Source organism: Brachycentrus maculatus, unplaced genomic scaffold (assembly GCF_059751285.1).
Source record: "Brachycentrus maculatus isolate JH-2025_06_01 unplaced genomic scaffold, ASM5975128v1 h1tg002206l, whole genome shotgun sequence".
Classification (NCBI taxonomy): domain Eukaryota; kingdom Metazoa; phylum Arthropoda; class Insecta; order Trichoptera; family Brachycentridae; genus Brachycentrus; species Brachycentrus maculatus.
The window spans coordinates 1-13087 of NW_028282711.1; the positions used below are offsets into that span (position 1 = coordinate 1).

Genomic DNA, 13087 nt, shown 5'->3' on the forward strand with positions numbered 1-13087 from the left:
TGTATTGTTTTAGAGCCTAAGCGTAATTGCCCATACTATCGTAAACTGAAGCAATATTATTGAGTGTTACTGCTGTATCCAATGGATATTCATTTTTTTTGATTTATAACTCGACGCATTTTTAATACCATTCTAAAGCATCCTTACTTTGTCCCAAATCTTTTAACTGATCTCCTTTTAGTTTCCAAATTTTAACTTTTTCTTGTTAATCCTTGAATTAAACTATTCTATTCAATGAGCACAGAACTTATTTGTGTTTTTTCATTCCTGATAAAAACAAAGCATTGATGAGATAATGCTGGTTTGATGAATGCTGAACTAAAGGGTCGTATTATAGTTTCGATAGCTCATCTTTCCGGATTTCTATTCGATAATTGTCCTAAAGTTTGTTTTCTCTCCTATTTGAAGATAGAATCTTCTTTAAGTTCTCCCATTTACTCTTTATTTGATGAAATGTGGAACAGTTCTTTTTAGTTCCATCAAGAAAGACTATTTTTTGTTCCTCATCAGTTGAAGATTTGTTATTTATCTCTAAAATGGCTTCTGTCTTTTAAAAATAGTCAGCGCTGAACGTTTCATTGTAAATTTTAAGGAAATTAACAGGGTCGAAGAAGGTGGATCGCTGAATTTCATATATTTTGTGAGCAAATCCATTTTGAACATCATTGACTTGCAGGGCGAGCTGAAACTCCGTGATGGTTTGTCCAATCTTAATCTTAAATACCAAGTCAGAAGTTCCTGTTTCACCAAGAAGTCTGTTGTCCAACTAAATTAGCTGATAGTTTTTCTCTTTAATCTTTTCCTTTATACTTTGTGCACAAAAGTTAATATCTTCAATAGTCTAAAAGACACTTTTTCCTCGAAGCATGTCTGTGATCGTGAAAGTCAATTATTTCTTATGCTCTATGATTACATTTAGGGATTATTAGAAACATTTTTTTTACTATTAAGAGTATTATTTTAGGCTGCCGAAATGTATTTAGCTATTTTTGGCTTTCTAATGCGTAAGCTCCTTTTTAAACAACTTTTCTATCACTCGATCGGTTGCTTTTTTGTCAGAAATACTGCTGACTTTGGTCCCTATTTTCAAATGAGAACCTTTAGACTACCTGCAAATATCAGAAAAGAACTAAGTGAACTATTTCATATGTGTGTCAGCTTCAACTGCTTGGGCCTCAATAAATTTCATTATCTTGCTCCGTTTTTGCTCTTTAGGGACGTCATCAAGAGATATCGTTGGCTGAGTATAATCTGTAGGGACCAGCTTAAATGTTGGATGCTGATGTAGAGATTCAGATTATTTAAGCTTTGGAGCAGGAGGATATTCTATGGTCAATTTTTAAAGGATCTCTTTTAGCCAGCTTGAAATTTCTTTAACTTTTTTGTTGTTTTTTTCCATGTAATCGCAGTGCAGCTCAAGATAGCTATAGAGATAGGCGAAAGCAGAAGAATCCCTTTAGCACGGACCATAGCGAAAGAATTTAAATACTTAGTTGACCGATTGGAAGCTGTTATCTTTCAGATCTCCGAAAAGATTCATGTTTTTTGTGACGCTATCCAAGACCACAAGAGTGCTCAGGTTATCAAAGAATATATTTGTCGATGATCTTAAGAATTATTATCCGAGTGAAGACCAAAATGTATCTGTTTCCAAGTTTTTCTCCAGATTGCCTAACGACGCATTACAGTACTTTTAGTAAAACCGCGTTAGTTAGACTCCATTCTGCTTGGAAATGTACATTTTGTTTGTATCGCCGATGATTTTCAGCAGTATATCCTTGGATAGGAGCTAATGAGCCGACTTGCTTTGCAATATCAGATGCTAAATCTAACTTCTTTTCAGTTGGGATTTACTCTGCGGTAAAACTGGAAAATTCTGCTGTTGCAATTTCCCCTCCTCTTTTCCGGCATCGACATGGCTCCCGTGTGGAACATTCTTGGCAGGAAGGATGCCGACGGTTTTCCCCTCCTCTTTTCCGGCATCGACATGGCTCCCGTGTGGAACATCTTGTGTTTCTTTTGGCTTAATAATTGTTTTGCACGAAGCACAACCCATTTTGATTAAAATTATACAACCTCCGTTTATTACCTTCGAATTAATAAATTTGATAACTATATTATCATTTTAATCGATTATTTATGGCCATTGACTCTTTCGCCACTCGATGCGCGCCAAGATATTATGCATGTCCATCATTCATTGCATGAATAAACGGTTCAAATTGATTAGATTAGAAAAAGCATTAATCTCTTTCCGGCTTCGCGTCTCTCCATTGGTGAAGCGGACAAGACTACGGACTCCAAGGTTCTACTCCAAAAACAAATTGACTGGAAATACGCGGAGGAAGATCTAAGAGCAGCCCAGATGTTTCTAACTTAGTTTATTCCAATGCTTGAATCAAACGGCATAGAAGTCTATTTGAAAGTGCCAGCAAGCTCCATTTGCAAATCTGTCAATGATAGACCATACATACTGTCAATTGAGCCGGCTCGCAAGATAATTGTGGAAATGTATGGAGAATCAAGCACCGCCTATAAAAGCTACTCTGATATCTTCAGTGCCGAAGCTTCAGCCGGAGGCATTAACTCTGAGTATCCTGAAGGAGACTGCCCAAAGTACCCAAGCTACAAGCAACTGAAGAATAAAGCCAGTACGAAAGATTTTTATATCGAGAAGACCTTAAAGCAAGAAGAGCCAGGATACTTGGGCAATGAGTTCGATAAGATTTTGGAAAGTGCCCAGGGATTGTACAATTCAGAAGTGTTCTATGATGCGTTTCCTCCCAATATAATTCCTCTTTGATTCTGTATATGGAATATCGCCATTGCTGTCTGCTCTAATTAAAGGCATTATATTCATACCCATAAATTATAAATCTTGCATATCGGAAGTTCAATAAGGAATTTGACTCCAATCGGCATTTCGAGCATTCAGCTAATAACTTACAAAATAGGAGCAAACAATTGATTTATCCAAATATACGGAGGCGACTGACTTTCCATTAATTTAAGCGAATTTCTATCGAATGAAATATTCGTTAGAAAAAATATATTTATCAACGGCGAAATATCGTTGAATTATAGTTTTAATATTAAGTAACGAATGAGATAGAGGATTGACTTGTCCCAGGACTGGGAAGGAGAGCTCTATGAGCAAGAGGCTGCAAGAGCCGGCAGATTGCAGTGGTCTTCTACTGATTAAAATATTCTAATCCAGGGCGTTTCCGATAGGGCCTCACTTGCAAATATTCGCAACACAATTTTGGCGCTTCAAAAGGAGTTTAGCTCGGAAGGCGGCCCAAGGATTATCATTGAGTCCGAAAAATTGCAAGGGTTTGAAAAAAGATTTTTGTTGATTGAAAACTAAATCGACGGGCTGATGAAGAGAAGGATAAACTACTCAGCCGATGATCAGTCAAGAGGGGAGAGATTTCTAGACTATACTGGGCTCCTGAACAAAAAAGAAAATCAAGTGATTGAACTATAAAAGAAAATCAACAACTTGGAAGAGCGCCTACGTCGGGCAAGTGCTCGGGAAATCGAATTGGAAAACTAAATTATCCATCTTAACCAAAGACTCCTCACAAAAGAGGCAATCATTCATTCCAAGAATGATGTTATCTTGGCAGAAGTTGCGGCAACCAACAACATGAAAGCGGTCATTGAAAAGCTCAAGAAAAACCTATAAGTCAATAAAAGTAAACTCAGTGGAGATATTTCGAATCTTATTTTAGAGGGAGTTGTTATTCCTAACATTGGGGAATTCGACATCAAAGCAGATGCACTTACCAAAGAGGGAGCGGAAGGCAGATCCCAAGTCTATGCTCAAGGTTCAGAAAGTAAAAAGATTAAAACTAAAGTGGTCCAAATGTTCCGTTAGTTTGAAAGAGTATTCCAATCGAATAAATAAATATCAAAGGAACAACTCGAGATGATTATTGAAGGATTCTTGATCTAGCTGCAAGGAACAAGGCTCTATGAAAGTGTTCAGGTTGCAATAAGAAGGCAGCATATTGAGGAATAAGTCAAGAGACTCCGATAGAACTTCGGAATAGCAGCTGGAATTTATCAGGGAAGTGTTTAAAAAATGAAAGCTGACAACCCCACTATCAGGATCAATCTCTAGAGAAACCTTTTCGATATTCTGCAGCGATAGAATGTGCAGGCGTTTAAGGCTGAAGGTGGAGCGGTGTTCATCAGTGATTTCAGTCAACGAACAGTGTAAGTCCCAGTGCAAGATGCAAGAACTAAGCATTTGCTTCATTTGTTTGCATTTGAACTGAAGAGACTCTTTACCAAGTATCCCAAATTGCACTCAGAGTTAGATAGCCGCATAGTAGAGTTCTTTCAACAAGAAATAATTGACTGCATTGAGGTCGATGAGGTTGACCGATTGGTCTAAATTGTCAAATATCAGCCTCAAATCGTGAAAGTCGAAAATGTGTATGCTTACAGCAGCGAAAAATCAAGAAAAATTGAATATCATCTCCGAGTTTTAATCAAAGCTCTTTTGGAACAGTTGGAAAAGATCAAATTAAAAACGGGAGCTGTTCTTGAAATGGATGAAGGAGTTATTGCTATGATTAGGCAATAGATAATGGGAATGGTCGACGTCGATGATATCCTGAAAGTCTTCAGGGTGGTGCCCAAAATCGTCGAAGTTGAGAAGATAGTGTAGAAAATAGTGGAGAAGTTGGTCGAAGTTCCCAAAGTCATTACTGTCGACAGAATTGTTGAGAAGATTATTGAAATTGAAAAGATTAAATAGGTCGACAGAGTGGTAAATGTTCCTCTTGAGCAGCCTATGATTTACGATAGATGCGTTGAAAAAGTCGTACCTCTCAATAACACAGTCGAAAGAGTAGTCGAAGTGCCTCGAATTGTTGAGAAAATCGTTTAAGTCATAAAGTAAGTTCCAAAGATTGTTGAAGTCGATAAGATTTCATAAAAGGTTGTGGAAGTTGACAAAATCATATAGGTTGAGAGGGTTGTGAACCATATTGAAAAACAGTTTGAGGAAGTTGAAGTCATTCATGAAAAGATAATCTCAGTTGAAAAGATAGTATAGATTATCAAAGAAGTTCCTGTTATCGTTGAAAAAATAGTCGAGAAAATTGTAGAAATCCCCAAAGTAATCGAAATCGAGAAGATTGTCTAAAAAATAGTGCCTCTAATTTAATACAAAAACGCGAGAGAAGTTCAAAATCATATCGAAGTTCAACATCAAATAGTGTAAAGAATTGTAGAGAAACCAATTCAGATTATTAAAACAATCGAAAGGATTGTTTAAGTTCCACAAGTGGTTGAAAAGATTGTAGAGGTTGTCATCATTCAAACTTAAATCCGAGAAGTGGAAGTTATAGTGTAAAAGATTGTAGTCCAAGAAGTTATAAAATAAATATAGAAAATAGTGACTCTTACAATCTAGGTTGTTAAGTAAGTACCTGTGGAAATCGACAGGCTGATCCAAGTGCCAGTTATTCATGAAAAGATAAAGATTGTCCAATAGTTCATCGAAAAGCCTATCATATAAAGAATATAAACAACAGTAATCCAATAAGTTTATTTGAGAGATCCTCTGATTGTCAAATAACCGAAAATCATCGAAGTTTAGAAGATTTTAAACCACTACATCTAAGTACCAAAGCCAGTCAAATACATTGAGTAAAAAATTGTGGAAGTTGAAAAGATTGTGGATCGAATTAAATAAGTTCGAGTCCAGGTTGAGAAATTAATTTAAAAAATGGTGGAAGTGCCTAAGGTCGTATAAGTCTAAAAGATTGTGGAGAAAGTGGTTGTTGTGCCAAGGGTCGTGTAAAAAATAGTCTAAGTGCCACAAATTGTATAAAAAGTTGTATAAAAATAAATTATTCGATAAATAATCAGAGAGGTTGAACGCAAAGTTGAAGTGCCAGTTTTCCAGGACAGAGTCGTTTAAATTTAAATTGAGAAGAACATCTTTATTGAGGTTGAAAAGGCTATTGACAGGATTGTTGATAAATTGGTTGAGGTTCCCAGATTGTAGCAAATCGTTGAAATCAAGGAGATTATTCATGAGAAGATTATCGAAGTGATTAGAGAAATTCCGAGAACTCTAGAAGTTGAAAAGATTGTAACTATTTATGCGGATAACGTGAAACTAATCTAAATAGAAAAGCCTATCATTGTGCCCGTCGAAGTGCCAACACCCGTTGATCGCATAGTGTAAAAACTTGTGATTAAGGATTAAATAAAAGAAAGAATTGTGCAAATCCCCCAAGTAATAGAAAAGATAGTTGCCATAAAAGAGCAATAGGTAGTTGTCCACGAAATATAAAAAATAATCGAGAAGGTCGTCATCGATACAAAAATAAAGGAAGTAGAGAAGATAATTCCATACATCCAATAAGTCATTAAATAAATTCCGAACATTGTCGAAAAGATTGTGCCCATCGCAACAAGATATGAAGAACTTATCACAGTCCAACAGATTGTTGAAAAAATTGTCGAAAGAACCATCACTATCCCCAAAATATACGAAGTTTAAAGACTCAGAGAAAAGGTTGTGGAAGTTCCTCAGTTTTGTGAAATATAAAAAATTGTCCCTCAGCTTGTGCGGGTCAATAACTATATCCAAAATGTTGTAGAAAAGATCATTCAGGTGCCAATAATTATCGAGCAACTCAAAGAAGTTGAAAGGGAAGTTTAGAAAATTGTCAAAGTCGAAAACGAAGTCGAAAGAGTCATTGAAGTCTAGAAGAATATCGAGAAAATTGTAATTATGGAAAAATTAAAGTAAGTTGTTCGAAACGTGAATTACATCGAGCAAGTGCTGCACATTGTTGAGAGACTGGAACAACTGCCTGTCGAAGCAGTCATCAGGGAGGAAGTTATTGTGGAAGTGCCATATATCCTAGAGAAGATTGTGTAGAAGATTGTGATTATGCCTCAAATCGTCGAAGTCCTCAAGTATGTCCATTAAGTCTTCGAAACCGAACAATTGGGGGTTGCCGTTGGAGTTTAGGCTTCTATTCATGAGCAAAAGTACATTGGCCTATCCAAATAAATTAAAAAACATCTGGATATTCTCTTGCGAGAGTTGAGAGCAACAGCACAGAGTAATCCAAAACTCAGATAGTCAATTGAGCTTATTGAAAGGTTCCTTAGCGAGTTTGAGAAGTATCTGATTATGCCAAGGATAGTGAAAGGAATCGAGTAGATTATAGTTGAGAAGCAAATAGATGTACCTCGAGTTGTAAAAGTGCCAATAGACTCCGAAAGATCTATGCGGATGGAACTTACCTTATCATTGCTCGTGGAAAAGCTGATATTGGAACTCAAGCGCATTAAGCAATCTGGAAACGTTAAACTGGAACTCGATGAAGACATTAATCTGATCTTCTTTAGTGATTTAGGCAGTAGAAGCAAGCTGGAGGGAGTGGCAGCTGGACAATTTTAAGCATACGCAGCCAAAGCCATGCGGCAGTTCGAATCATTGGGACAATGGTCCATAGATCATCAGTCCATGCTGAATAGCTTCTTGCAATAAAGATTCATGATGGCTGAGATCGTGCATGAGGCAAACGTGAAGATAAGCCAGGCAAATGAGACAGGCGAGAAGAGGCTAGATGCGCTCAGAAGATACAAGAAAGATAAAAATGAATTTGGTGGATTTTTGGTGGAAATTCGCAATATCTTCGCAGGTTACAATGAGGAAACTCGGCAGCTATTAGAGCCCATCAACGCAATCCTGAATAAGTTCGGCAGTTATGAGCACTCTGATCGAGTCGAACCCATGAGGCTTGCTGGGGAAATTATCATGAACGACCGTGCCAGCAGTCTCCTTCGGCAGAAATAAGAGGAAATTTATAGGCTCAGGGACTTAGTTGGGAAATCTGACTTCAAAGTTCAGGGCAGGGATCAAGAATAGTTAAGAAGGCTCAGATTCGAGAATGCTGAGCTGAAATCAAGGTTGGGTCTGATGGAACAAAAAGCTGATTCAGGTTCAGTTGAAATAATGTTTGGCCCTCTGAAAGAACAAATTAAATAGTTGCAGAACCTAAACTTCGAGCTCGAAAGTCAGAATTCAACATTAGTTTCCGAGATTATTAATCTACAAACAGAGAATAAAATTCTCAGGGAACTCAACAGAGATGCAAGCAGATAACTTGGCGTGCACGAGCACTTCAGTGAAAGCTCTTTGATTCGAAGCCAGTTCCAGAGAGGAGGAAACCAAACAGAATCCCAGAATATCAGTCGACTTTCGGGAAGCAGAGCTGCGGATGGTAGCAGTTTTGAAAGCCCTGATCGTACTAAATAAGGAAGAGTGCCTGAAAGCACTAACTATAGGCAGTAATATTCAAGTGGCAATAAAGCACGAGAAGATTTGCAAACATTCCAAGCTCAAACTCCTGGCAGGCAACAATACTCTGGTGGAGAACAAGGAATAACTCCAGTTAGATAAATTGATTCTAAGCAAAAGCAGGCCGATCACCAGGCCCTGAGTGGTAGATACCAGAATATAAGTGGGCAGCAAGGTGGCCAAATAGGTGGACAAATAGGCGGTCAAATAAGTGGTGGTCAAATAAGTGGTGGTCAAATAAGTGGCCAAATCGGTGGTCAAATCGGTAGTCAAATAAGTGGTCAAAGTGGATACCAAGGTGGTCAGCAAATCGGACAAAGTGGCCAAACTGGATATCAAATTGGCCAAAGCGGACAGCAAATCGGATACCAAAGTGGTCAACAAAGGGGACAACAAATTGGATATCAAAGTGGACAAATCGGCCAAAGCGAAACAAACAAACAGCCGGACAACTACCGGTCAGGATACGAAAGCAGAACCTACAAGAAAGATGAGTCAAAGAAAGAATGATATATCGAATATTTTATAATAACTAAATAGAATAGAGAAATAATTCATCTGATAAATGATCATTGAATATCGTTGCGAACAAGTTTTGCTTATCTTTACGAAATCAGCTCAACGAAATTCTACTCCGTCTAAAAACCCTTTTGAATTGAGAGAGCATCTTAAATGAATGCATCCAACAGTGGAAGGAGCTCAGCTGAATTCTTCTCTATTTTAATGAACAAATCGTAGATTGCGTGTAAATCCTATGCAGTGTCTTTATGATTTTCTAGAATTTATCTTATTTCATCTCTCCAATTTTATCGCAACAGAATCAGATCTGTAATCTTTTCAGCCTTGCTCTCCATCAAATGCGATAATGCTGACAATTTCATTTTTACTGACTCATTCTCGCTCTTCGCATCTTGGGAGTACCCAAGAATCAATGATTTGAAGTTTGAGAGGATATCTTCAAAAATGGTCTCGAGGGTTTAGAACAATTCTTCATCCAGTTAATTTTTGTGGACTATTGCTTCAAAATCTCGGTCAAACTCTATATTTTGGCCTTTGGTTTGATCTGCCTATATTTGGTAGACGGTCGAACCGATGGAAGAAACCCCATATGCTAATCCCAATAATGAAAGTGGAACTGTGATTCTTAAGTAGCTCCGGCTTGAAGCACTTGGTCCTGGGAATTTCAAGGATTTAGGACGCGAGAATCGAAGGAGCCTGTTAGTCTTGAGGGAACCCATAGTTTTGAGAGAAGGTAATCTCATCTGAAATGTAAAACAAATAATAGATACGCATATGGATACCACAATTATGTATAAATGTAACTCCAACTATAATTCGGGCCTGAATATAATCGACATGGTACTCTAATCACAGCAAGACCGAATTAATGAATATACTTTAATATTAAACTCTATTGTTAGTACGATGCCAACACATTTAATAGTTTGATAGTTTGATAATGAGAAGCTTGTGAATTGGCTGTTAATATAAATTAGGTGAATTGAATGTAGAGGATATTTAACGAACATATAATCAAGCCATTTTTCAGTCAAATTCAGTATGCGGATCGATATTCCACACTCAAGGAGTTAGTTCTGTTGGGAATTGATGCGGTCAACCAAAGACTTCATGCGCATGGCGCCCACCATAATGATAAGGAAAATATTGACTCATTGTTCAGACTATCCAAGGAGGAACTTATCCACGAAATTCAATCGATGAGGACCAAAATTGACAATTTGGCATCTGTATTACGAAATAAAGATTTTGGTCATTCAAACTTTGAGACTGTAGGTTTTCGATAAAATCATAACTGCAAGATTCCTATGACAGCTATTACAATAACAGACAATCAGGCATATAATCCTTTTAATAAAATTACGGTTACTCATACAGGGTCTGCAAGCAGCTCCCTTGAGAAGAAGAACCATCTTACTCCCAAAGTCACGGAAACTACCCCAAATTCTCATTATAATGCTAACTTTATGCCTCAATCTATCACTAATAAGGTTGTGTCAGTAATTCGATAAGCAAACCAATAAAATAAAACCAGACATCATTTAGATGACTCATAAGTACGCAGTGCTCTAACACAACCCGAACATTTTGCAACGAGGGCCACCGAAACAAGAGTTGAAAGAAGGAGAAAGGATAAGAAGTTTGTGGACCAATAATAAGTTGATAAGTAGCAGCTGCAGATAATAAAAGTCAGCATGAAGGAGAAATAATAAGTTTTAGGGAGGTCCTCACGTTCAAAGACTACCTATAGCAATATGAAGGCAGAGAGCAAGATAAAATCATTAGTGAAGAAGGATAAGCTGAAGCACAAGGAGGCCAATAACTTTTTGGATTTGCATAAGTATGAGTACAGTTCCGAAGAAGAACTGCAGGAGGAATAAGAAGAAAGCCACTATCAACAAAATTAAGAAATTATCGAGGAGGAGGAAGAACCCCAAAGTTCCAGCGAAGCACCTGTATACTAGCCAAAATAAATAAATACTCGAAACAAAGCGGGTAAAGCAGCAAAGTAGGAAAGACAACTAAATTCGGTATGGGAACAGAAGTAGTTCAGCAACAAACAGGAGAGAAAAACTCGGAAACAAGAAAGTTCGGAGAGTTTCTCGAACTATCGCCAGGAAGAATCCAATCGTTACCATGCGGACAGCAATGATGGAAATGAAGATAATGTGAGTGAAAGCTCAAGCTTTTCGAAGTTCTCTCTCGACTCTCAGAGACAAATTGGCAAAATTTCTATGCGTCGAAAATGCAATTGAGGCACTTGCTGATAGATTTTATTATGAATATTCATCATTATAAATTATAGCTTCGGATAATCGGATCACTCAGGGGTAGAAGTGTTTGGATGTGGAAATGCTGTGGAATGCAGGGTCGAATGACTTAAAGTCAGTATTCTAAGTGAATTTGCCTTTAGAATCGCTGAACATGCCTTTCAGTTTGGTTTCGAGGATCACCTTGCCTGGACAGATCATCGACTATTGGGGCAGGAAGCTATTTTTGTATGTGGTTTCTAAAGTATCGAATAATGTACAATATTGATGAGCAAAGTCTGGGTTCTTTTCTAATTTCTGAAGGTTTTTCACTTTCGGTTGATAGGATTCGGGGTTAGGCTGCCCAAAAAAGTTTCCATATGTTGTTCTACCCATCCACAAATTAGAGCTCTTCAAGTTGTCAGGCATTCTAGATGTCAAAGTTTTAGGCGCTGATTTATTGCAAAAGGATTTTCCATAGGTGGTTTTAGTTTACATTGGGAAATTGGCCCTGACATGGTGATCGGTGGGTTTAACCTGCAATAAATTTATGTGATACGTATTGGTTGTCTCCCTTGTATCCTGGAAAACCAGAAGTATATGAAGTGAGATGGGGGCTGGGGCCTCCGACTTTCAATAAATCTTCAGGCTTTGGTCTTTCATTTGCATCTCCTTTTCTATTAATGAATTAATTATTATAATTAGTGTTCATGCCAATATGCGGTCCTTCGAGCTGCTTATATTCAGTTGAAATGTTTATATTGTTGGGGATCGCAGTCTTCTTAGGATAGCTCTGCTTGTACACACTCGACTTCGATAAGTCTGGCTTTATGATATGCAGTTTGCACAAATGACGGCCGCAATTACAGCTGCTACAGACACAAAGTTCAGGGTCATGATGATTGAAATTATTGTTCATCAGTTTGCATGTTGTCATTCTTAGCTGATCGAAATTATCGTTCTAGATACCACTTTCTGGCCTGGATTGCTCTAGTAGAGATCTATTCGCTCCGATGTCTTTTTATTTTCTAGCACTATTGAATTGTTGAGTGTTCAAGAATGTTGGCACGCCCTTGTAGTCGTCGAGCGTGTCGCGCCCTCTGGATGTAGCATGGCCAGACAGCTTTCTTGTTTTAAAACTATTCATGCAATAAGTTCAATAAGTTTATATCAATAGTTTCATAAATAAATATTAGCATAAAAATTGGCAAGGAAATAAGTATCCAGAGTAAATCCAGCATTCAAGGCCATATGTATAGTGCCGAGAATAGATCAGAATTTGAAGTTTTAGGGATTTTTTCAAGACTGATGATTTGTTCGCTTTTAATGCAATATTTTATAATTATTCTGAACCATGCAAATATTTGTCAAGACCCTGACGGGGAAGACCATTACTTTGGATGTCGAACCCTCAGATTCAATCGAAACAGTCAAGGGTAAAATACAGGACAAGGAAGGAATTCCTCCAGATCAGCAAAGATTAATTTTCGCAGGAAAACAACTATAAGGTATTATCCTCTTCATTTAGATGGCCGATCACTCTCCGACTACAATATTCAAAAGGAATCCACTCTGCATCTCGTACTGAGGCTGAGAGGAGGCGTAATGGACCCAACCATCGCAGCAATAGCTAAAAAGGCCAATTGCGAGAAGAAAATCTGTAGGCAATGCTACGCAACTCTTCCTCTGAAAGCAACTAACTGCAGAAAGAGAAAATGTGGACACAGCAATCAGCTCAGACTCAAAAAGAAGCCAAAGGATTGATCATGTTATTCAGTATTTAATTAACACAATCATTTACATAATCGATTTCATATTCTAAAGAGTATTTTATCAATCACCCTGAATAATAAGAATAAATATCTATTGCGCAGGGAGAACACAATTCAATAGCTGTGGGGTTGGGGTTGGGGTTGGGGTTGGGGTTGGGGTTGGGGTTGGGGTTGGGGTTGGGGTTGGGTTGGGGTTGGGGTTGGGA

General features: G+C 37.8%; 1 protein-coding gene across 1 annotated transcript; it reads left to right on the top strand.

Moving 5' to 3' along the window:
* Positions 1–12463: 12463 nt before the first annotated feature.
* LOC148298310 (ubiquitin-ribosomal protein eL40 fusion protein-like) lies at positions 12464–12902 on the top strand. Its single transcript, XM_088276977.1, is given in 2 exon segments — positions 12464–12613; positions 12616–12902. Coding segments are annotated over 2 exon segments (408 nt in total). The 3' UTR covers positions 12874–12902.
* Positions 12903–13087: the final 185 nt, after the last annotated feature.